Source organism: Solea senegalensis, linkage group LG12, assembly GCF_019176455.1.
Source record: "Solea senegalensis isolate Sse05_10M linkage group LG12, IFAPA_SoseM_1, whole genome shotgun sequence".
NCBI lineage: Eukaryota > Metazoa > Chordata > Actinopteri > Pleuronectiformes > Soleidae > Solea > Solea senegalensis.
Window position 1 is genome coordinate 11,891,426 of NC_058032.1, and position 24,820 is coordinate 11,916,245.

The 24,820-nt window shown below is 42.0% G+C and overlaps 1 protein-coding gene across 1 annotated transcript; it reads left to right on the forward strand.

Moving 5' to 3' along the window:
* The first annotated feature begins 2,038 nt into the window (after window positions 1-2,038).
* Window positions 2,039-21,404, forward strand: LOC122778784 (disabled homolog 2-interacting protein-like). The gene is made up of 11 exons (XM_044040882.1): window positions 2,039-2,074; window positions 3,294-3,438; window positions 5,469-5,613; window positions 6,659-6,895; window positions 6,995-7,196; window positions 7,816-8,003; window positions 10,115-11,003; window positions 13,383-13,520; window positions 18,005-18,207; window positions 19,141-19,228; window positions 21,187-21,404. Exons 1-11 carry the CDS (start codon window positions 2,039-2,041, stop codon window positions 21,352-21,354), a joined length of 2,439 nt encoding a protein of 812 aa, XP_043896817.1. The 3' UTR covers window positions 21,355-21,404.
* The last annotated feature ends 3,416 nt before the right edge of the window (window positions 21,405-24,820 follow it).

Genomic DNA, 24,820 nt, shown 5'->3' on the forward strand with positions numbered 1-24,820 from the left:
TCTTCTTCTCCCTTCCCCTCCATACATCTGTCACTTTTCCTTCGCTCCCTGGCTGCTTACCCTGGTTCCCCCAAGTTTAACAAGCTGCCAGGGGACCTGCATGAGAGCACACCCACAAATTTGGTGACGGGATCTAAACATGTGATGAGTCATCCCCAGGTGGCTTCATTTCCATCTCCGACTGACTTTCAAACTTGGAGTTTTGGTCTGTGTCTGACTCCACATGTTTTTATTCAGCTGATTAGTGATATATAGCTCTGTGAAATAATATGTATAGAAACTTTGTCGTCATTGAGCTTCCTGGCTTTAACATACCGGCTCATGTTGTCACTTGCCTTGCTTGTGACTTGTATTTTTCTGCTGTTGTGTAAGTGGCCATTCTTATGTCTTCATTCAGTCTTTGTACCGATGTCAAAATCACTCTCTGAGCATTTGAATGAAAACAAAGGAGAACGTCTGCTGCAGTTATATGAAAGTGTTGTTGTCATCATTTTTCATTTGTCTGCTTGTAAACACGATGATGTATTTCTCCATCGCTGTCTGGGAGATGTCAGATTCAAAGAGTCGTATGAATAGAAACTTTTTTGTTTGCCATTCTGTTTATTGTAATGACAGAATTATTCTTTGTGCATATTTACTGGTCATACCTCGCATCAAAAACCTGTCACATTGTAGAAGTAGTCGTGAGTCCTTGTTGAGACACAGCACAGATGCAGCCGATGAAGCTGAGTTGCGATAAATGTAATTATTGCCACTTGTCTCATGACTCAGTGAAGGTGAAGCATCTAAACCAAGGGTCACAATCAGTCCAAACAAATTCAATTATTATTATAATCTACACTCACTATCCTCTACTTTAGGTAAAACATGTGCCTAATAGTGTGACCGGTGAGGTCGTCTCCTGCTGTAGCCCATCTGCTTCATCTGCTGGTAAAAATAAAGTGACGAGCTGCCGGGGTGCGACTCTGCTGGTTGCGAAAAATAAATCAATTGGAATGGAAGTCTTTTGGAAAGTCACTTTTACAACGTCAGTGAACATTTATCTGAGGAATTAATGGTCTCATCGCTAGTTTTGGGTCTTCTTCAAAAGCACATGGTGTCCATTTTTTTAAACGATGTTCCCCATTTAGAGGAAAATAGACGATTAAGTGCAGGTGGTTGCAAAACGTCTATTTAAATTTCAGCAGCTCAGGTTGATCATGTGTACATGCCTGAATGCACTGAGGTGCTCCCATGTGATTGGCTGATATTTGCAATAATGTGTAGTTGAACAGGTGTACCTAATAAATTGGCTGGTGAGTGGTGTCGCACACTGTAATGCACACATTAGGCGCTGTAGACTGACTGGTCACTAACTGCCAAACATGATTATTGAGGTACAATTGAGGTTTTATTTTATTTTGGGATATAGCAAGCCCCTTAACTCACAGATTCATCACAAGATGCTATTTATTCCTTCGAGGAACCATTTTCAGTTCATTGTTTTGGCTCCCTGGCACACATCCATCTTTACTGTTTGGTTGCTGTCTGGAGCTTAAGAGTTTTCACACGCGTTATCATTTACATTTGGGCCGTTTGTATTAACTTCAATAGTTAATGATAGTTTACACACACACACAGATTCTGTTGACCCACTCTGTCATTTAGCTGCAATTTAAAGTTATTTAATATCAATCCTTTTTAAACAGCTCGACAAAAAAGACGTGTAAGCGCTAAAAAGTCAGGCTCAGCCAAGTTAAGTCTTTACAAATAGCTCACGCCAAAGGGATTAACTTGAAAAAGAAAAAGAGAGAGAGAGAGAGGCAAGAAAAAATGTGAGCGAATAGATGCTGAGGAGGAGTGTAATGTGGTTTGTGATGGGGAGCAGGTGCACAGTCTGGTGACAGGGCTGATTTCAGTAGGAAGCGCACAGAGGGCAGCGGGGGTGATTAGGTGAGGAACAAAGCGGTGTCTGTCAGACTCTGACATATCTGGAGTTTCTGACTCGAACATGTTTACCACTTAGGGGAAAGAGACGTGTCGACAAACTGTCGGCAGAATGTCAGTAAAAGTAATCGACACAGAACGAATATCGGTACAGAATTCAAATTTTAAAATCAACATATAGTGTTTTCACAGGTGCAAATGTGCATCTTTTATTAGTCCTATATAATTTGAACTAGGGCTGCAAGCACCAATGCATGTCCCATCACACCACCCAATTACAAGAAGCCCAAAGGAATCTTCTGTTACTTCCTGTGCCCACTGGGTGGTGATATGCAGTGACCAAGAGGGAGGGAATAGGGCTTGTAACTTGAGGGTTTGCTGGACGGTTGCTGCCCCTGAGCAAGGTTCAGTATCTGGCATCATGCTTTACATGTGCATATGTGCTGCCCACTGCTCCTGTGTCCAGTCTGTGAGTCCACAACTGGTGTGTATTATGAATGGGTTAATGTAGAAGTTAGATTCACCATCACTGATTGTTGTGTGTGCAAATAGAAGACAGCCACACTGTGGTGTAGTGGTTAGCACTCTCGCCTTGCAGCGAGAAGACCCGAGTTCGAGCCCCGGTTGGAACAAGGGCCTTTCTGCATGGAGTTTGCATGTTCTCCCCGTGTGTGCGTGTGGGTTCTCTCCGGGTTCTCCGGCTTCCTCCCACAGTCAAAAACATGCAATGTGGGGATTAGGTAAATTGGACACTCTAAATTGACCATAAGAGTGAATGGCTGTTTGTCTCTAGCTGTGTGTGGCCCTGCGATGGACTGGCGAACTGTCCAGGGTGTACCTCGCCTATCACCCGATGTAGCTGAGATTGGCACAGCACCCCCTGTGACCCTCTGGTGGAGGATAAAGCGGTAGATGATGATGATGAATTCTAAACAAAATAGTGTTATGTATGTGTCTTCACAAATTTTGAGTTTTTGTGCATATTTATGTCGTGGAAAATGTGTTTCCTTTGGAAGGAGAGGAAAATGAATCATATTTTTTTAGCAAAAACAATAGGGCTCTAATAATGCTAACATAGTCAGCGTAAGGGGCACTTTATTCCTGTTCTTTTTTAATGCATGCAATAATAAAATGTTGTTGCCAACAAAACAGAATAAAACCAGATTAAACCTTATCAACAACAAGTCTGATTTCCGACCGTCTTTCTCTCAAGGACACATAAAAATCATGGTCATTCAAATAAATCACTATTTTGCATGTTTCCACCGACTTTACTTTACATTTCTAGAAACTCACTTGTAGAATAATCACATGGGATTGCAGGACTTGAAGTTGACTCTTTGTGCTTGTCTCTGTTTGCTCTGCAGGACTTTCTCACAGACTTGATGATGTCTGAGGTGGACCGCTGCGGGGAGAACGAGCACCTTATTTTCAGAGAGAACACACTGGCCACAAAGGCCATAGAGGAATACCTCAAACTGGTTGGACAGAAGTACCTGCAGGACGCCCTCGGTGAGTCGAGCATCGATTTGGAACAAATCTAAACAATACTTTTTGTGTGTGTGTGTGTGCGTGCGTGTCAATCTTGTAAATATGGCCTTGTGTGTGCCTCCATGTTTGTGTGTCTATCAATCTCCCGCAAGCTGCGGGGCAAGAAAACAACAACCCTGCTTATTTGTCCGCCTTTGTTTCCGACGTATCTTTTCATCGGTGTTCTCCGTGACCTCTGAGCTGGTTTATCCCCAGACTCTGGCTAATGTTTGGTTACCTGCGGCATCAGTAAACTGAATGTAGTTGCGTAGTAGTAGAAGACCTCTCCTTGAAAGAATCTCCAGTGATTACTCTTCGTCGTCAGGGTTTTGGTTTCAGAGGCTTCTCATTTCACCTGCTAAATGGAGAAATATTTCTGTTCAAAAAGTAATGTCGAAATATGGTTTATTCTCTGTGACAAACCAAAGGTCCTCACACAGCAACAGCCAAACAAAGAAATGGCACAAATTGTGAATAATTTGGAGGTGGAATTTTGCCACTTTATTCAAATCGGTCATGACGTGAGTGAGCAAAATTAGACAAAAAATAAATCACTTCATGGAGTGATGGTTCGTGATAAGCTGTTGCCCACTCATTTTACTGATTAAGAACAAAAAGTTCTTTGTACAGCCAACACTGAAGGTTCAGGGCCTTAAACTCAGACGACTCACGTTTGTTTTGCAAATATTATATATATTATATAATTATATATTAAATATATTATTTGAATATTGTCAGCGCATCAACGTCGCACATTTGTATCAGTTGCATGTGTATCTGATGGAAGCGACAGGTCTGAAATGTGTTATTACAAAACGTCCTGGTGCACAAAGGCTCAGATTTGTTAAAAAAAAACTATTATAAGCAGATTATTTGACCTCGCGCTCTTGTACAGAGTTAGTCCAAGGTTAGATGAAGCGTGTTTGTCTCTCTTCAGTGCTAACAATAAGCACTCTGTATGCACCGTACGCTGTTTCCACCTCCCCCTCCCTCCGCCTGAGTCAGAAATGTACACAGCAGTACTTTAATCTCCAAACGCCACACATCCTTCCTGGCATTCACCACCTGTATGCTGCTAATATTAATGCTCCGGTCTGCGCTCGTGTGTGTGTGTGTGTGTGTGTGTGTGTGTGTGTGTGGCCGTGCACCTTTTAAAGTAGAAATGCTGCGTGTGCCACTCAGCAGATAAACATTGAGGGTTGGTGAATTATGCATCACTGTTTTTGGTGGCATTTCTGTTGTTTGACATTTGGCTAAAACTATTGAAATTGTGACCGGGGCAACACAAGGACAGCCAAGCTTATCTATCGACCACTCGGGACAAAAGACACTGCTGTTCCCCATTCCAATGTTATTGATTATAGTGGAATAATAAACTTAAGACTGGCTCCTTCTTAGAGGTTGTTCACTTACTCAGACTGCAGCAGTTGAGGTCTGTCTTTTCTTTTCTTTTCTTTCTTACCTGAATGGAGGTAACAGAAAAGGCTTTTCAAAGAGCGATCTGCTCTGAAAAATAGTTTGTATTTTGGCCTCGCTAAAGTCACAAAGACATTATTTAACAATGTTCCCAATGCGTTTGATATTCTTCCTTTGTTCCATCTCATGTGAAATGGAACTCAAGCTGCTTCAAATCATGAACACAAACAAAATTAGAAGTATCACTCTTCTGTTTTCTGTGCCGTTCGTGTGCCTCAGATACATGATGATATTTATCTTTTGTATGTTCTCCCTGTGTGTGTGTGTGTGTGTGTTTTCTCCGGTTTCTCTGGTTTCCTCCCACAGTCCAAAAACATGCAATATGGGAATTAGGTAAATTGGACACTCTAAATTGACCGTGAGTGTGAGAATGAATGGTTGTTTGTCTCTATGCGTCCCTGTGATGAACTGGCGAACCGTCAGACTGGCACAGCTCAATGCCGCGACCTTCATGTGGACGATAAAGCGGTAGAAAATGGACGGACAAACCCTTGCATGCTCCTGAATTTCTTACGTCTCGTTCTCTTTTGTATCAGGTGAGTTCATCAAGGCTCTGTATGAGTCAGATGAGAACTGTGAGGTGGATCCGTCCAAATGTTCATCAGGAGACCTACCGGAACACCAGAGTAACCTGAAGATGTGCTGTGAGCTGGCCTTCTGCAAAATCATCAACTCATACTGGTAAATTAAAATAACACACACAGTTGTCATACTTATGTCTATACATAATGTTAATGTACTTCATGCTCGATTGCGTTGCTAAAGGGAACAGTTTGGAGTGTACAATTATACAATGTGTGTGCTTTTAAAAGGAGCCTAAAAATGAAGAATGAGCCATATTCACCAAGTACTTCACTACTTAGAATGGAGTGATGGGAAAGTGGCTGAAATGAAAGAAAAAAAAATATATATAACCAAGCTGGAGTTGAGAACAAATCCAGTGGGTGGTAGATGACGAACATCTGTGAGAATGGATAACATTGAGTATTCAGTACCACACTGTCATGTGCGGCATAGACAGACCTGTGCGGTGTAATTGCAATCAGTGCAGTGTGAGCCGTGCTGTCGCTGCCGCCGACAAATAAAATGAGAAGTAATCGGGAACACTGTTAAATGTTCACAGTAAATTCAAACGATCGAATGAAGAAAATGTCTGTTCTGAGTCATAAAGCAATACGGAATGTTACTTTTTATTTACTTTTGAATCATCTCTCAGAGAAGTAATGGTGGCTGTGTTCTGCATCAGTGTAGAATCTACTTTTAGAGAATTCTTGAAGGATTAAAGAATGTTTACATTTAATATGAAAAATGACTTTAACCCTCAGTGAAGTGAGAGCACCAAAGACACTTTATCATCAACACAGGTTTATTATTCATAGTTATGTGACCAAATGTGTGCCCTTGGAACAGGTCTCTGCACAACATTGATTTCAGTTTTATTTACAGCCTTTAAAAGATTAAAGTGTTTCATTATTGAATGTTTTGAAAGTTAGTTAGTTGTAGCCTGTTAGGAATGACATTCATCACATTAAGTCTCCCATTCAAGCTGTGTTTCATATGTTTCAAACAGAAATGTGGTTTGTGCTTTAACTATGAAAAAGCTGTTAAATAAAATACATATGTTTTTAAATTTGCTTTAACTGTGTTAAAGTTCAATTTTTGCCACACTCTATTTTCCTCTCAAACATATTTTTTTAAACAAACCTGTGTCCTTTACTCTTAACAGTGTATTTCCCAGAGAACTGAAAGAGGTCTTCGCGTCATGGCGGCAGGAATGCAGTAACCGCGGCCGACCGGACATCAGCGAGCGCTTGATCAGCGCGTCTTTGTTCCTGCGGTTTCTCTGTCCTGCCATCATGTCGCCGTCGCTTTTCAACCTGATGCAGGAATATCCCGACGACCGCACGGCACGCACGCTCACGCTCATCGCTAAAGTCACCCAAAACCTGGCCAACTTCACCAAGTGAGTTTGCAGGACCGTGCACGCACGCCTACATTTCTACTGAAGGATTATAGGATGTTACTAAATGTTATTTCTTTTTAATATTTCCACTCTCACCAGATTTGGTAACAAGGAGGAGTACATGTCCTTCATGAACCAGTTCCTGGAGCACGAGTGGACAAACATGCAGCGCTTCTTGCTCGAAATCTCAAACCCAGAGACAATCTCAAACACGGCAGGCTTTGAGGGATACATCGACCTCGGCAGGGAACTGTCCACTCTGCACTCCCTCCTCTCAGAGGTGGTGTCTCAGATGGACCAGGTACTGGAACGAGTTCCCTGATGTGGATCACTAAATCTTACACACTTGACCTTTTAAGAGTAGTAATTCATATGCACATTATTCAGTGTATAGCTTATTGTAATGCATTGATTTCTATCAGTGCTATATAACGATGTACTGTAGGGACAATAATATGTTCTAGAGTTCATAATTACGATGTTTATCTTACATGAGGTTAATAATGTATTACTGCTGTTATATAAACAGTGCTCCAGAAAACACTGTGGAGCCTTAGAGGCTGGGTGAAGCACATTAATGGATTTTCAAAGAAGCAGATGAAAAGCTGGTAATCATTAGATAAAAGACTGAAAGTTTTTTTTTTTCCTGAGGAGTACACTCATCTGAAACTTTATCTTTCCATAATTCACAAGTCTGGTTGATATGCCAGTCAGTCAGACGTGCTCGCCTGCTTTATTATTTATTTAGTGTGTTTTCCAAGAGAGTTGCACAGCACGGGGAAAGTAACTTCTACAAAAAAACATACAGACGTCAAATTCAATCGAGTAACACTTGCATCAAGTCCAATAAATACTGCAACTAAAGTGGACCAGAATAATATTTAATTAAGCTCAAAACTGAACTGTGTCTCTGTTTTCAGTGTGGCGCCTCCAAGCTGGGTCCGCTGCCCCGGATCCTGCGGGAAGTGAACACAGCTCTGTCTAACCCCTCAAGTGTCCAGATGACACCTGGACAGTCATCAGAGCATATGAGCTCGCCTCCTGCTGAGGCAAGCTGCAGCATCTCCACGGGTCTGCAGAAGATGGTCATAGACAATGACCTCTCAGGGTAAGACATAGTCAGGAAAACAGAATTTATACATTTATACCGACGATGCATTTTCTGAAAGATAAGGGGTTTCAGAGCCATTGAAAACATCAGTCAGATTCATTCTGGGGATCTCAAACCTTTAAACTCATTATTTTGCTCGTGTCCTGACTGAAAAGGTTTATTTCCATGTGTAAATCAGCAGTTTAGATGGCAACAGACCTTGAAAATGCCTCTGAATTAGTACCGCAGCTGCTGAACGACACCGGCAACAGGATTGCAGTCGTGCAAACTATGAATGTAAGGTCATTTATATCGTTTAAACTCCGAAAGTTCAAGGTTTTAAAGTCCACATAAATAAACCTTGCAAAAATATTAGTCCTTTGTTCGGCTGTTGAAAAGAATGAAGTCCTTAAAATGTCCTTTTATCGCCAGAACCACTTTGAAAAATGGGTGTGAAGATTTATATTTGGCCATTCGTCTCCAAAAGACATAAACTTGGAAATCTTGGACGAGCTTGCCCATTTGTAAAACATCTGCTGCCAGTAAATCTCGTTGTCTATTGTTCTTCAAAGTCAGACCACCAGCCCACTTGTGCTGAGTGTTTGTCTGGTGAGTCCACGCCACAGTCAGAACTTCACCACCTCTGTTTGTTTACTTCATCGTCTCCGCTATGCAGATGAGAGCATAGTGTGTGTATATCATGAGGCAGATGAGACAACAGGAAGAGAGTCAGACAGCTGACATCATTATTCTCATCAGGGGCCCAGAATCAATAGAACTAATTAGGTAATGGCCCTGCGTGACCTGATGTCAGAGCTGACCTGCTTTACTTAATCGCGGGAAGTGTTTGACCATGTATTGACCTGTGTGTGTCAGTGTGAGTGTGTGTGCTGTTTTACTCAACAGTTATATAGCAGTCAAATGAGCCCAGGTCACCATTTTCACCTCACTGTCCATCATTCACTAACCAGTGACATGAAAAGTAATAAAAAAAAAGGAAGAGGAGACGGTGCCAAGAGGGAGAAATGGGCAGAGATGGTGCATTAGGGAGGTTAAAAAGAAGTGAGAGGAGGGAGGACACGGAGCGGAGGAGAGGAGGAGAGGAGGAGATGAGCATGGTGTGACTAACACATAAAATACATCTGACAACATCATGCATTTTGGTAAATAGGGAATGAAGATGACCTTGATTTCTTTCCTTTAATCACAGCACCGCAATAAAAAAAACATCATCATCATCATCAGTTCGCTGCATCCTTCCTCGTCTGCTGAATAACATTTTCCTGCTACGATGCTAATAGCATCGCCCTTACTGGCAGAAACATGAACCTCGGTGAACACACCTCAATGAAGTCAGTTCTAACCTCGTCAGTATCTTCACCGTATAACACGTGCAGCGCATTTCAACAAGCAGGGTGCACGATCTCGGATTATGTCTATAGGTAGGTAACTCCCCGCGGTCAGTAGCTCCCCCTACTGGCCACACCAAATGCTAGTGCATGTGCAGTAGCCTCTGAGGGAATTCCACACAAATACGATGAATCATTACAAGATCCGCAAATATGACTTCTTAACTTCTTATACTGCCTCGACAATCAGGAAAGGCGGTTAAATTAGTGCTACTGGTGAGATAGAGGATGAATTCTGCTGGTCCAAGGCATCCGCAGCCTCTCGGGATGAGCAGCAGCACAGACTGCCACATCATTCAATGGCCGAGATCAGGTTCCAGTAGGTAGCGTAGTGGTGGGTTTCCCCTCAACTGTCACTTTTAAATCATAAGACTGAAATGTCATTCATTTATAACAGCCCTCCACCTAGTGCAAGAGGCAAATATTACTACAATAACAGAATCAACAGCCACTGTTGCTCTTTATTTTCATCATCAAGTCGTGCCTTCTTATCCTTTCCTGTGTGGCGACCCAGATTTTTTGGATTTTGCAACCCTTTCTGCTTATCTCTGTGAACTAAATTAAAATGTTTTCAGTGGACGTAAACACACATAAATGCTCATTTTCATTCACTTTCAGAAGACAACTTTGTAACTTGATGAAGGCACAAACAAATTCGTTTTGACTACTGAAGAGATTTTTATATGAATACCAGATTTACTTTCTCTCCATCTCTTTCAGCTTGGTTGACTTCACCCGGTTACCCTCCCCCACCCCGGAAAACAAGGACATATTCTTTGTGACACGGAGCTCAGGGATCCAGCCCTCCCCAGCACGCAGCTCAAGCTACTCAGAGACCAACGAGCCAGACCTTGGCATGGCCAATGGCAGCAAGAGTCTGTCCATGGTTGACCTCCAGGACCCACGCAGTCTGGAAGGTGGCCCAAGTCCTGGCACCTCAGACACCTTGGGTGAAGGGCCAGGCTCGGGTGGGGGCTGGTCGGCCAGAGTCCCACAAGGCAACATCCTTGGGGGTCCCACCCTGAGGAGGCAAGGCCAGACCCCATCCACACCAGGCGCAGAAAGTACACCAGGTCGACCCGCCCAACTACTTGCCCCCCTTTCCTTCCAGAATCCAGTCTACCAGATGGCGGCCTGCCTGCCCGTCTCCCCTCGTGGAATGAACGACTCGGGCTCAGAGTGCCATAGTTCTGTCAGTTCCCATAGCAACAACGAGGAGGCACCAGCGATGGGGAAACACACCTTCCTGAACCACAGTGGTGGAGGAGTAGGCGGAGGTGGGGGCAGCAGCGGAGACGAGTACACCAGGCGTCCAGGGGAGTATAACCGCCGACAGCTGTCCCTCACTGAGACACAGCACCAGCCCACCGTCCCCAGACAGAACAGCGCCGGTCCACAGAGGAGGATAGACCAACCGCCACCTCAGAGCATTACCCGAGGCCGCACACCCCCGAATCTGCTCAACAGTGGACCTTACCCCCGACCTTCCTCTGGCAGCATGATCACGTCATCCCCTGACTGGCCCGGCAGTGGCGCTCGGTTACGACAGCAGTCGTCTTCCTCCAAAGGTGACAGTCCTGAGACCAAACAGAGGGCTCAGCACAAACAGGTACGAGGTTCACACTGGTCATCGACTGAGGCCTACACATGTTTAGCATACAGTTACAAAGGTCTACTATTAGAGTTGTTGTTTTGGCAATGCTCTAATACTTATATACAATTGCTTCTCAATTTCATTATTAGGGTACAACTAGAAAATGCAGGAAATACGTATGTGATATTTAAGAAAGTGACAACTTATTGGCAATGCCTTTGTTTGTCTTAGTAATTCATGTTAAAAATGGCACCAGTGACAAAGGTGTGCAAGTTGAACTCATCAGAGCTTGCTGATATATAAAACCACATTTCAATCGCATCATTTCTTTCACACAGCCAAAGATCACAGAAATAAAATGATCATTTTGCATTAGCGAGAAAGTTCAGCCGGTCTGCCTTTCACTCTGGAAAAACTGGCGATGATTTTATTCTCCAGCGTGACGCTGATCGCAAGCACGTCATAAGAAATCACATTTAGAAAATAAAACAGGTGATAAAACACTGACAGTTATAGATAGACTGACTGACCTTGACAGAGTCCAGACCTGAACGGTGATAGAGGCAGTGTGGGATCAAGAGAAAGAAATCCTCAATCTAAAGAAACAAACTATAAGAAAGCTTCAAGACAGTCTCCCTAGAAGTGCCAAGGGAGGTCACACTAAACACCAGAAGCCACTTTGTTTATTATTATTATTATTATTATTATTATTTTAGTCTACGCATTCCTCGTATTTTCTGGTTCTATCTTAAAGAGAGACTGACAAATTATTATCGATGTTCATTAAAAAAACTTTCCTCCAACAACAAAAGCCAAAGACTTATTTCGCGGCACTGCACCGTAACTCCAGCTGTCTTCGTCTATCACCTGAGATTACAGTGGTAGAGAGTGTTGCTGTTACAAAGTGCCCATTTGTCTCATCGCATGTTGAGCAGGGGCCCGCGTGGGTGAACTCGGCGCAGGCACTTCCACACATTGTGCCTTAATGAACTGCAGTCATTGTGCGTGTAATGACGGTAATTTGCATACAGGCAGCTCATCGCTGCACCACTGTTTTACTGGTCAAATTAAATGGGCCGAGATTAATAAGGGGCGTCGGAAGCACACTTAGCGTTTTATTAACCAGACTTACACCAGTATGTGTTTCATGGAAACATGTATTGATATATGTTGTGTGTAGTCGTGGTGGAAGTCTGTGTCTGTTATTGACAGGTTAAAACTCGAGGTTGTAATTTATAGAAGAAAAAGATCTGGTCAGTGGTTCCCTTGGTGACATCTTGCATCTGAAACATATTTCCTGGCTTTACTCCCCGTGAAGCTGTCACAGAGCGGAACACCACACCTTCATTTCATTTGTATATTGAATGTCGAGCTGCTTATTTCCCTTATTGATTCATCTTTTGTTGATGTTCTCAATGAATTGATTAGTTTCGGTTCATCAGAAAATCAAGATCGCTGTTTCCAAACCGCAAAGTGTTGCTTAATAATTGAAGAGTCATTTACAAGAATAATTCAATTCATCAGATAATTGTTACAGCCATTGTTCAGTGCAGGGCTTTTTCAATGTGGTAAAATACACCTCACCTCACCCTTCCCTTCCAGGTGTGTTGGAGGAACTTTGTAGTCTTCAGTTAGCAGCAAAACTCAAGGGATATTTAGTTTGTCCATTGTGGGCTACTGTAAAACCATGGTGGGGTTAGGGTTCGGGTTAGGCGACCTCTGTAGCGTTGACCCCCGTCTCAGTTTATACGGATGGTTCATGGGTGATATAGACGACATTTAATAAGGCAACAACTTTGTAAAGTTTTGTTCACATTCTCACGTGCAGGCTCACTTTGAGCCTATTTTGTCTGTTTACAGTCATTAACATTCAGATATTTCACCCTCCAATGCAAATCGGTATTAACATCCCCATCTGTGCTCATCCGCCCATCAGATCGAAACACACCCACCTCCACCGTCTCAGCCTCTGCCTCCAGGCTGGTTTCGGTCCATTCATTTAATTACTCAGTATTTCCCCTTTCCTTCCTTCGTTCCTTCCTATGAGTATAACGGTGGCGGTGTAGGTGCGCACACACACACACACACACACACAGGTGTGTAAATCTGTGCTGCAGTGTGTGTGTGTGTGTGTGTGTGTGTGTGTGCTACGGTGCATGTGTGGGCTTGAGGACAGGTGTGTGTATCCATTCTACCTGCTGCTTTCGGTCCAGAGGAGTTGGTGCATTTCAAGCTTATTTCTGTTGGTTTCTGTTTCTGTTGTTGCTGCAAACTGCCCCCCTCCCTCCCTCCCTCCTCCTCCTCCCTCTGCCCCCCACCCCTCCCCTGTCACCTGCACTCACCTCATGTACGTGTATGTGTGTGTGTGTGTGTGTATTGTGTTGGTTTCACTAGGCCCCCTCCCCTGTGAACCCAAGTGCGCTGGACCGCACAGCAGCCTGGCTATTGAATATGAATGTGCACTATTTAGACCATGAGCTGATGGAGCCTGAGTCACTGAGAAACAGAGAGGATCTGAATCGGGTGGACAAGGTAACGGACCTCCTCATCCAACCTTTGTCCTTTTTGCTAGCGCCTCCTTTTTTCACAAACCACCTCAGCCTTGAGCCGCAGCTCTGTAATGACCTGTCTTTCCCTTCTTTACCTCTCATTAGCTCCCTCCATCTCTAGAACGCGCTCAATTATCTGCTGTGTTTATTCCCACTTTGACCTTTCCGTCTTCTTAACCCAGAGGTTTATTAGAAACAAACAGAGGAACACCTGCCCATATGGTTTGCCTTGTTAATATGAGCAGTTATGACATAAAATTGAGGTTAGTAGGGTACATTGCACGGCGTATGACCCTGTAATATCGCCAGCATTTCTGGAAAATGGTTCCTCAGTGATGAAGCTGTTTATCTGCGATGTTGTTTTTGCCATTTTCATAGCCAGCACCGAGCTGTGGCTGTCAGCTGCAGGAGAGTCATAGCAATAGCAATAATGGCAGAAAGCAGTTATAACGGGGCAACATAATGGTGAGGCTAAATATAGAGGGCAGGATTAAATATCACCATTAGGACCTGGAGCAGCACAGTTAATCTGTGTGATTCCTTTTTCAATCAATCATTTAGCGCATGAATTTACGGAGAATTGTGTCTGGGAATTGTTACAATTTCTCAAAGCCCTGTGTTGTTTTTAAATCAACCAAACAACAGGCCAGAATCAATCACGTTGATCCAGAAAAGTCCAAATTCTCAACTAATTTCTGTCCTTTCAAAGAGGAAGTCTACAAAGTATACGTGGCAAAAAGGCAGCAGAGAGAGAAAAAAGTCCCTTAATAATTTGTGGATCTCTTTAGAGTAAAAAACCAATGTGCTTTGACCTTCAGACTGTATATTGAAAGTGGGCGTAACTCTTATTGTGAAGCCTCAAGATTTGCAATTTGACGTTAGTTTTTAAAAAGGCGAACATTCTCAGCCAGACTGCTGCTGTTGGACGACACAAGCTGTCAGTCACACTGGTGTCCCGTCAGATGTTCTCCTCTCAATTGTCTATTTTCATCTAAATTAGGGTTGAACAGTTAATCGTCATTTTATCGAAATCGCAGGAGGTGCAATTGTAGATGAATAATTGTCAATCTACACACATTTTATTCTACAGACTGAAGGGAACGTCTCTGTTTCTCACAGATCTGCACAAATGTCACACTGTAATCATTTGAAATTAGTTTTTTTGAATGAAAGTGAGAATGATGTAAAAACGACCATTCCCTCTGATATCGCAAAACACATCGCAATTCCTGTCAAAAATAATCAATTCGATATTTATTCAAATATGGTTCAGCCCTAATCTCAATGAGAATTTCACGTTCTATTGAAGAAGACCTGGCTCTAGTGATCTAGTGACGTTATAAATCAAGTGAGAATGGAACATTTTTCCACAGACTTTAATTCAAATTAGTTTTTTGGGGTAGTCGCCCCCTGGTGGCTAATTGCTACTTCAAACAAGAAGACTATGGCCATTTCTTATGTACAGTCTATGGGTTGAGCTCAGTAGTCCTTACATGTCGCATGTTATTTTTTAACTCTAAAGATGAGCAGCATCTTCCTGAAGCTCATGTTTTTTAGCCTTTTCCTGTGAAAACTCCTTCACCTCCACCCCACTAAAGACAAGTTTGTGTGTATGTTTGTGTGTGTGTGTGTGCGTCTGTATGCACATGCCGCACATCCACACAGACGTGTTTGAGCCTGTGTGCGGTCGCCGATCTGCTATAATGTGGGAAAAACAGAGACAGAGAGAAGCGTCTCGCTGCTTCCTGTGCCTGCGTTTCCCTCCCTTCTCTTCTCAGCAACCGTTACAAACATTCACCCTCAGCTTTCGCTTCCATGCTTTGATTGGCTGCCACGTGGGCTCCCACTCCCCTTCCTTTCTCCCCCTCCTTTCCTTATTGGTAATGAATACAAACCTGTCATCCTAACATAGCTCAAGCTTTATGGAAGCCAGCAGCCCTGGCAGGGAGAGCAACCAAAGAAGGCAATAACTTGGGTCTTACCAAAGAAGCCGCGGCCACCTTAAAATAGCAGAGCAGCAACAAGGACTGGGAAAACAGCAGCTCAGACGCAGGCTGCAGCTAACAGCGCATGCACTTTTAACAATGCATGTCCCAAACTTTCACATTCATTTCCATAAAACACTGAATATGTTTCGCAGTCGATAACCAATGAAGCCACACAGGAATTTGAATTCCCCCCTCGAACACGTCAAGTTTCACCGCAGTGCAAATATGAACCCAAATCAACACAAAAACGCTTTGTTTTTTTCAATGTTTCCATCCAAGCAGCGGATTGATACGTTGAGATAACAAAAAATAAATAAAGAGGATCGAGGATGGTTACTGTATGACAGTAAATACAATTAATTGGACGTTTAACCTTTATTAAGCGAGATATTATATTGTCATATTTTCCTACTGTAGCAGTAATTTATCTTCATAAGTGTTCAGCCTGTCATCGTACTGCATATTAAAGTTATTCTTTACATTTAAAATTGAATTTTGAAGACCATTTACGTCACAACTGTGATGATCTTGTACTGTTTGGTGTACATGTTGGTCAATTTCTTAGTCTCAATTAGATTTTTGATTGAATTACGTTGGGAAATAAAGGAGTTGTGCGTATGATTTCCAGTGTTTATTCCTCCCACGCTGAAGTCTAACTCCCATGTTTCATAAAAAAGGAAAACATTTTGGATCAAATAGTTGGGTGAATATTTTAATGCTAAGCTCAGATTTACACTCATGTTTTTAGACGTCTGTGCGCTGTGTTACGTCACAATGCAGCAGATTGAATTCAGCTTAAAAAAATACATACGTTTAGCTTTTTAAACAGCAAACGACCTTCAGATGTATGATTTCCTCTGGCGTCAGAGGATAGATAGGTAGATGAAGATCTAGAATACAGACAGTGGCAACACACGGCACATTGTGCATTTGAAGGAGAGCAGGGCAGGGACCGAGGTGCAGGACAAAGGCAGTTACAGACGCAGTCCATGTTCTTCGTTCTCATGAGTCCCGGTGACAAGAGCGGAGTGTTATTAAAGAAAAGGAAAGAAAGCCAACGGTAGAAATGAAAAAGAAAGACCTACGAGAGGTCACTGTTCCTCGCGGGCAGAGGGGAGCGGAGCTGTGGGTAAACACGCAGAAGGTGACAGCGAGAGATAAACGATCCCAGCAGCATCAGTGCTGAGTGAATCCGATTGTTCGGGAATGCTTTGATTGTCTGGAACGTGCTCGGATTTACGATATTCCGCTGATCAGCTGGTTTACTTTTAATTTTGTGCGTCATTGTCTGAAAATGCCATTTACAATATGGCTATTGATTAAAATGTCAACGCTTACACGGCTATAGGGAGCGTTTTAATTTCAGTTTCATCATAATTTCAAATAAGCTTTAATACTAGTTTTTTTTTGTCAGATTTACTTAAAGGTCTTTGTTGATCGCTGATACTGAGGACCAATATGAGTATTTGATAATGTCAACACTGGAAAAAACATGCATTTAACACGCAAAAAATGAATAATGAATCAAACTGCATGCAGGGAAACCTGCAGTTTAAGTATATTGTATTATGTATTAAGTTTATGTATATTTTAATGTAGTACACCTAATATTGTAATAATTCATCAGTCAAACTGTTTACAAATATTCAATGAAGACAAAACCACCTAATTCTTGACTGAAATATCATTTTACTTTAATCGACGTCAGTGTGATGCATGTCCCTCTGAGGATTCATTGTAAAAACTTCTTACATTTTTATTTAGTCAATTAAGGCTCTAAAATGTTCCATTACTTAAAGACATCACCCCTATCCTCAGCTAATGGTGAGTTTACATTTAATGTTGCTTTGTAAGTTACTGCTTAACTGAAAGTGTAAACATGGTAAACATCAGTTGCGAGCAGCGTCGTGTAGCTCCACACACAGCTCCCTTTACTATTTCCATAACTATTACAAGACGTGTGTTTTTGTGTCCAGGAGAGATTTGAGTGCTTCGTTCCTTTCTCCTCCTCGTTTTAAAAACACTTCCTCACGAGCAACGCGGAAGTCCAGCGAGAGGTCAGGGAGAGATTCATTTACAGACTGCACTCCAATCTCACTGCATCCATCCCTCCTCTCTCTGCTCATCTGGGCCTTTCTCTTCTCTCTAAGCTTCCTTTTCTCTTCTACCTGCACATCACTGGTAACAACAGTTTGGCCGTGCATCGATACAGGATATGAGTCTGAAAGTGCTCTGATGGCAAACTGCTCGCAAATGAAGCGTTCGATATCCTACAGTAAGACAGTCTCTCTCTCAATTCTAGGCGGAGATGATCAAGAGTAAGAGATTCTCTTCTTTGTTCTTGTCAGCTGTGGTAATGACGAAGGGGCGCCCGCTGATAGGGTTGACAACGGCGATGATTATCATGATGCTGATGATTTTTCTCTCCCACATCCCTCCCCCCTCCCCCCCCCACCATCCCCACTGCTTCTTTAATCAGTACCAGCAGGAGATCGCAGTGCTGCAGGAGAAGCTGCGGGCGTCGGTGCAGAAGCTGGAGGAGTACGAGGCCCGTCTCAAGGGTCAGGACGAGCAAGCGCAGAAAGTGCTGATGGAGTACCAGGCCAGGCTGGAGGAGTCGGAGGAGCGACTGCGTAGGCAGCAGGACGACAAGGACCTTCAGATGAAGAGCATCATCAGTCGGTAAGGGAAGAAGTTTGGAGGAAGCGTGTGCTCTGTCACGACTTTGAAACACTGGCTAATTTTCCATTCAAATGTGTCACTAATTTTGATCTAAAATTCTGTCATAGAAAATACACGTTCATATGTATTTCCATTCACTGCTGTTAAGCAAATATTGAGATACTGATACTACTGATACTATAAACTGTCCTATGTTCAGGAGACAAAACAATCAAATGTTTATCTTCCTGACTGAAACTAGCAAACATGATTATCTAACATTAGGTGACATTATATTTTCCAGTATAAAGTGACTTTAGGTAGTTTCCCCTTATATAAATAAATCCATCTATCCATCCATCCTCCATACCACTTTATCCTCCACATAAGGGGTCACAGGATCCAATCCATGCACTCACTGGGACAACATGTAAACTCTAATCAACATAGTTGAATTTGATGACTTAAGGTCTGAGTGGTTAAAAGTCAGAACAAACAACCCTCTAATGCCTATATTGTAGAAGGATATGTTTCTTGCACTAAGGCCAGGACTCTTGTTCCCTCATCCGTCCACACATTCGTTCTCTCGTCTGCTATTTTCACCAGTGTTTTTCCAGTGCAGTGAAAATATAGAAGCTGGAGAGACCTTTTTCCGATTTCTTGCACTTGTTTGCATTTATATTGATGCCAAGTTTTCTGCCTCCCTTTAATGCAGAGTCTGTCATTGCTGCTGCAAGGCTCGTCTCAATCAAAACAACCACATAATACCTAGTTTGATGACATCAGGAAGCAACGTGGCATCATGGGAATTGTTGTCTTGTTGTGCCATTTGGTTTCCCTGTGCGTTTGCTCTTTGCTACGGAAAGAGCTTCCGTGGCAGAGCACGCAGTAAACAGAAAAAAGGTCAAAATAAAATAAAAATGTGAATATAAAATGTGATATTTTCACTTCTAGGTTAATGTCAGTGGAGGAGGAGCTAAAGAAGGACCATTCAGACATGCAGGCGGTGGTGGACTCCAAACAGAAGATCATCGACGCACAGGTCAGTTCGTCCTCCTGCGTCACTCTGGCTGACAGGACGGTTCAAACGCCCGTCAGTGCGGGTTGCAGATGGTTTTTGTTGATACTTTGTCTCTGTGTTTCAAATTTGTATGAGCTGTCACTTGCGTCTTCTGCTCGAGGAAACAAAAGGGTCACCGAAACGCAGAGAGATGTTTAATTCATAGCCGTCTCAGCGCTGGCGCCGACAGGCTTGACTGACCAAGCGGAATTCTTCAGCTTCCTCCGACTCTCTCTCATCAAACGTACTTTGACACGATTCTCATCGAGTGTCTGTCTGTTTGTAACGCATGTATTATCCATAGCGCTTGTTATTCATCTCAGAGCAATTTGATTAAATTAAGTCTGAATCTCAAACAAGCAGCAGAGCAACGATTGTGTGGGAACGACTGTCACCATCAAGGATTTTAGTCTTTGTTGTAACAGATGTTACATAGAGTTTGGAAAATAATTCGGAAATTGATCGCTCAACAAAACCGTTATGAATACGATGAATAAACAGAGATGATTCATCTTAGAGAAATAACACCTCAAATACTGTTGATTTGTTTTTCTATTTTTTGAAATTTATTGTACGTGTAAAATTTACGTAGGCTTCGTAGCGCACTAGGTGCCATCATTTCAGGAATTCTATTTTGCTGTTGTAATCTAGAGCAAAAGTCTCAAACTCGCCACTTAATGTCAAGTTATAATTTCATTTTTTTTAAGTTTAATAAGTTAATTTTTAGTCATTGATACTCCCTAACCCTTGTGAACTATATATTGTTCAATATGACACTTTTATTTTGAAATTCTACAAAATATCCATCATATTTTACTACCACTACTAATATTTTTATTTTTTATTTTTTATTTTAATTCTAATTCTAATCTAATTTTAAGATAATATCACCCACCCCTACTGAAAAGTTTGGGACATTTCATGACTGGGCCCCCTGCTGGCCAGACGTGATGCTCACACTTTGAGACCCCCTGATCTAGCGGCTGCTTGAAAACTATGGCAGAGTTCAGGAATGACTCGTCTCCTGATAAACTTTTCATTCCTTATGTTACATTTAATGTTCCTGTCTGATATGCACAGACTGAGATTTAAAAGATGCTGGGATCAAGTTAAAAAAAAACATCACACTAACCTCCAGTTATGCTCTACACAGCTTTATTTGACTGTTGCTGCACAGAAAAATTATACATACAATATAGTATACAAAAAACATTGACACGACAAAAGTACATTTTTATCTTAGAGTTATTTATTTATTTATCTAAAATATGCACCAGGCATAATTACTACACAGATTATAGCCAGTGGCTAATTTTCCATCTTCAGTCCCTTGGCAGGAACATAAAAATAACAAAGACAACAACAAATAAGACGGGAGACAAAATGTATGAACACTGACAGCAGCAAAGACCAGAAAACATGTTACTTATGACAAGCCAGGGTAGTTAAAGTGCATTTTTGGGGTGATAAAGTGCCACAGTGCCCAGCATAAAAGTGCTAAAGATCGTTTAATGCTAAAGTGCGAGTGTTATTGCGGATCTCCCGTTTCCAAGATGCTCGTAATATTGCACATGGTTTTAAGGTGCATGGGTTGATTGCACAAAGCCCTTATGGTACAAGACCCTTCACTGGTAGTGTACAACGCCCTGGTCGCGGCACACTAGCACATACAAACAGAAATACAGTAATGCCAGTGGAGCATGGCAGGGCCTCTGCCTCCGCCGCCACCACCACCGGACCGGGTCGCAATCTCGCAAAAGATTGTCTCTGTGTTGACTTCAACCCACAGTAACAGATGAGAGAGCGCGCCTGTCAATAGCTGTCTGTCTGTAGTATCATGCATTATGTGACCGATGACCGGGGTCACTCACTGTAAGTAAAAAAAAAAAAAAAAGCATTTGTCTCTAACTGTGTTTGTGTGACTGTGCTCGTGTTGGCAGGAGAAGCGCATAGCCTCGCTGGACGCAGCCAACGCCCGCCTGATGAGCGCTCTGACCCAGCTGAAGGAGCGCTACAGCATGCAGAGCCGCAACGGCATCTCCCCCACCAACCCCACCAAACTGCAGATCACTGAGAACGGAGAGTTCAGGAACAGCAGCAACTGCTGAGCCAAACCGAGCGCCGGGCGCCTGCGAGTGTACAGTTATTCACAGCGGGGGGGCGGCATCTATGTGCATGCGTGGATGCATGCCTGTTTGAAAGAGAGGCTGTGTGAGAGTGTGTGTGTGTGTGTGTGTGTTTTTAAAAGCAGACAGACAGTATTTTTAGAGGACATTTCCACTCTTTGGACACGGTCGCTCTGCGGGGAGGGGGTCACGTCACAGCCTGACTGCGGCAGCGCGGCGGACAGAATGTCAAGAAATCAAGATCACCGGACGGCCTTCGCGGCGAGGGCGGCGGGCCACAGAGGAGGCGGAGCTTGTACATATGAAAACTCAAGAGCTGTCCGTCATTTTAACAGTTGCGCGTGCGGTCAGCGCCTGGGACAGACCATTTCATAACCACACAGAGTGGTGACCACCAGACACGGTTGCCCCGGTAACCCTCCTCTCCTCTCCTCTCCTCCCTCTTCTTTACTCTTCTCCCTCTTGAAGACCAAGTGGACGCACTTATACACAGTAACAGTAGAGAGGATTACTTTATAGTGCTTTATTTCAGAGTGTTTATAAAGAACCAAATAGGAACTAAAACAAAAAAATCTATACATATTTTTTAGTGTAAAACAATCTTTATTGACCTTCTCACTTCTTAGGTGTGTTCCTAAGCGTCCCTTCTCTCCTTTACTCCCTCCAGTCCCTTGGTAGTGCACTTTGTGAAACACTATTGGTACATGAAAGGCCTTAAGTAAAGGAACACACCTCGACTTTATCCCCCCCGTCTCTGCAAAAAAACTACAACTATATATACAAATAAATACGATTAAATAAAAGGCACAAACGTATACTGTGGATTTGTAAAGGATACAAGAATAAATTGTACACTAGTAAATGTATTATGAACACTTATGTAAAAAAAAAAAAAAATTATATGTGATGCTATATTAATGAACTTTGATATAGATGTATGCATTCTTTTCTTCTATAGAGTATACGTACATATGAAAACCTATATTTGATAATGTCAAATATAAAAGCAGCCCTTTATTTGGTGAGTGAGATGTCGGGTTTGTTGGTTGTTTTTTTTTGTTGTTGTGTGTAGCTTGCTTTTCGAGCGCTGGAGGCGGGGAGACCACGCGGAGCAGTGATCAGCACCGCCGCCTCATTCATGCTCGAAATAAAAATATCCGTGATGCTTAACCCTTTATGCACAGTACGCACAGAGAGACAGAGACAGAGCAGCTGTGATCCGTTCCTTTTCCCGCCCACCCAGGTGCTCGTCACTGCTCTTGTGGACGCAGATTTTTTTTTTTTTAAAACCCTGATTTTAGATTAATAATTATAATTGTCGTGGTCTCCTTTCTTTAGTAGCACAAGAGCTAATGAGGTGTGTGTTCGGACAACACTCATACTATACACTGGACTGGTGAGTCATTCGTGACAATGGCCTCCCCGTGTTACAACCTTTCCCCGACCTGCTCTTTGTTTTTTCAGTGGTAATGAAGATCCATACTGTGACTCGTTCTCCTTTTTGTCCCCCTGGTTCTTCTGAATGTGAAGATGCTGACTCACTGTTGGTCTTAACGGGAGGGGGGAGGTGTTCAGTCCTTCTAATCGCTTTGTCACATCTCAGCATCTGTATTTTGTATATTTTTGTATTAAATTTTCTTACCTGTAACAGAGTATTTACATCCAAGTGTGAGGCTGCGCATGCTTCGACGGTTGCATCAGTGTCACCTTTTCATTTTATTTGATTGTTTTTGTTGCCAACTGGAAGGTGGCCATAAATGATGATGATGATGATGATTATAATGATGATGAATGACTCGCTGCAGACGTATATAGTGAACATATTATAACTGAGTGTATGAAGAGAGGCTGGACAGCCAGGGAAAGTGTAAATAGAAATGTCCACGTTATTTTTACCGAAAGTTAACAGAGATTTTTTGTAAATGTATCTCGTGCTCAGACTCTGCTGTATCACTATGGATATTGTAAATATGAAATAGCTCAGTATGTCATCTGTCCTCATCGGTTAGAACTATACAGTTTTAACGTTTCAGTGTTAAAGCTGTGGGTTGGTTTTTTTTGTATTTAGAGTTTATTAACACTAGCCAAAAAAAAGAAAAAGAATATACGGAAAAAAATCCTGATTGTGTCGGAGATTGACTCTCGGGAAGTCGTGGAGGTTTTAGGCCGAGCTGAGTTCAGTCTCAATGAGATTAACAAGCACAATCCTGTATTTCTCATCAGTCTAGCTCTATGCATTTTGACTTTCAGTGGTTGGTGTTTATAATTAGACTTTTATTATTTTTAGCAAAGGACCTGTTTCAGGTGTTTCAAGGAAAATGTGGCAAAGGTTCAAAACTGAAAAATGGGATTTAAAAAAAAAATATATATATATATATATATTTAGCTCAATCACAAATCATTTTATCAAAGAAAAGAGAACTATTTAAAGCTTTCCCCCGTTTGAATGGAAACAAAAACTATCACGCCAAAATAATCGTACACTACTCTTCTCATGCCTCGCAGATAATTGGTCATAGAATATTGTACAACTGCAGCAATAAAAGCAAGAATCTGTTACTTTTCATACTGTTTCTAATAGTAAACCTGTATGTTTAGCATTACCAACAGTGGCATTGTTTAATAGGAACATATTGCATTAAAAAGTTTTCTGAAAGTTACAGATTTGCTTTTTACCCGCAGTTCACAAAAAAATCACACTCTAATGCTTTGACAACAAATCAGTCCATTTATTCCGTTAATATTTTCTACCCGAGTTGTGTTTTATGAGTACAAAAAAAATAAAGGAAAAAATGGAGCTCACACTAAACACAGTTCAGCCAGTCTGACAAAAATTATCAATCAAAAATATAAAGCTATAAATTAAGTAAAAAGATGTTGTATGTTTTCTATTATCTTGTAGAAAATACTTTTGTAAGTATGTTGAAAGTATAAAGTATTTGCTGGATTCTGCTTCCTTTGACGACGGTGACAAAAACAATAATGTACAGAGAAACCTGTGTTGGAAAAAAAAATGTGGCTGTGCAATTTATGTACATTCGCAGTTAGACCTATTAAAGTTTTATTTAGCTATTTTAAACTCTCGTGTCTTGTCTCGTATGTATTCTTCATGGTGACGTCTGATTTGTATGGAAGAGTATGAGGGCCACATGTAAAAAAAAAAAACTGAAAGAAAGAAAAAAAGCATGAATTCTGAGATTGAAGTAAGAATTCTGAACAACATACTATACTGTGATGGTATTGAGGGCTCACAATTCTGAGCAAAAATTCTGTGGTCCAAACTGACAAAAAAAGTCATGGACATACTATACTATGACTTTTTTGACAGATTTTGGACGACATACTATACTATGACTTTTATGACCGATTTTGGACCACATACTATACTATGACTTTTATGACCGATTTTGGACCACATACTAAACTATGACTTTTTTGACCTGATTTT

Excerpts from the sequence above, each read along its gene's own strand:
- LOC122778784 (XM_044040882.1), top strand. The coding sequence starts at position 2,039 with ATGTCAGTAAAAGTAATCGACACAGAACGAATATCG. Across the intron at positions 7,197-7,815 it reads TGGTGTCTCAGATGGACCAG|TGTGGCGCCTCCAAGCTGGG; the intron begins GTACTGGAACGA and ends CTCTGTTTTCAG. Across the intron at positions 19,229-21,186 it reads AGAAGATCATCGACGCACAG|GAGAAGCGCATAGCCTCGCT; the intron begins GTCAGTTCGTCC and ends TCGTGTTGGCAG.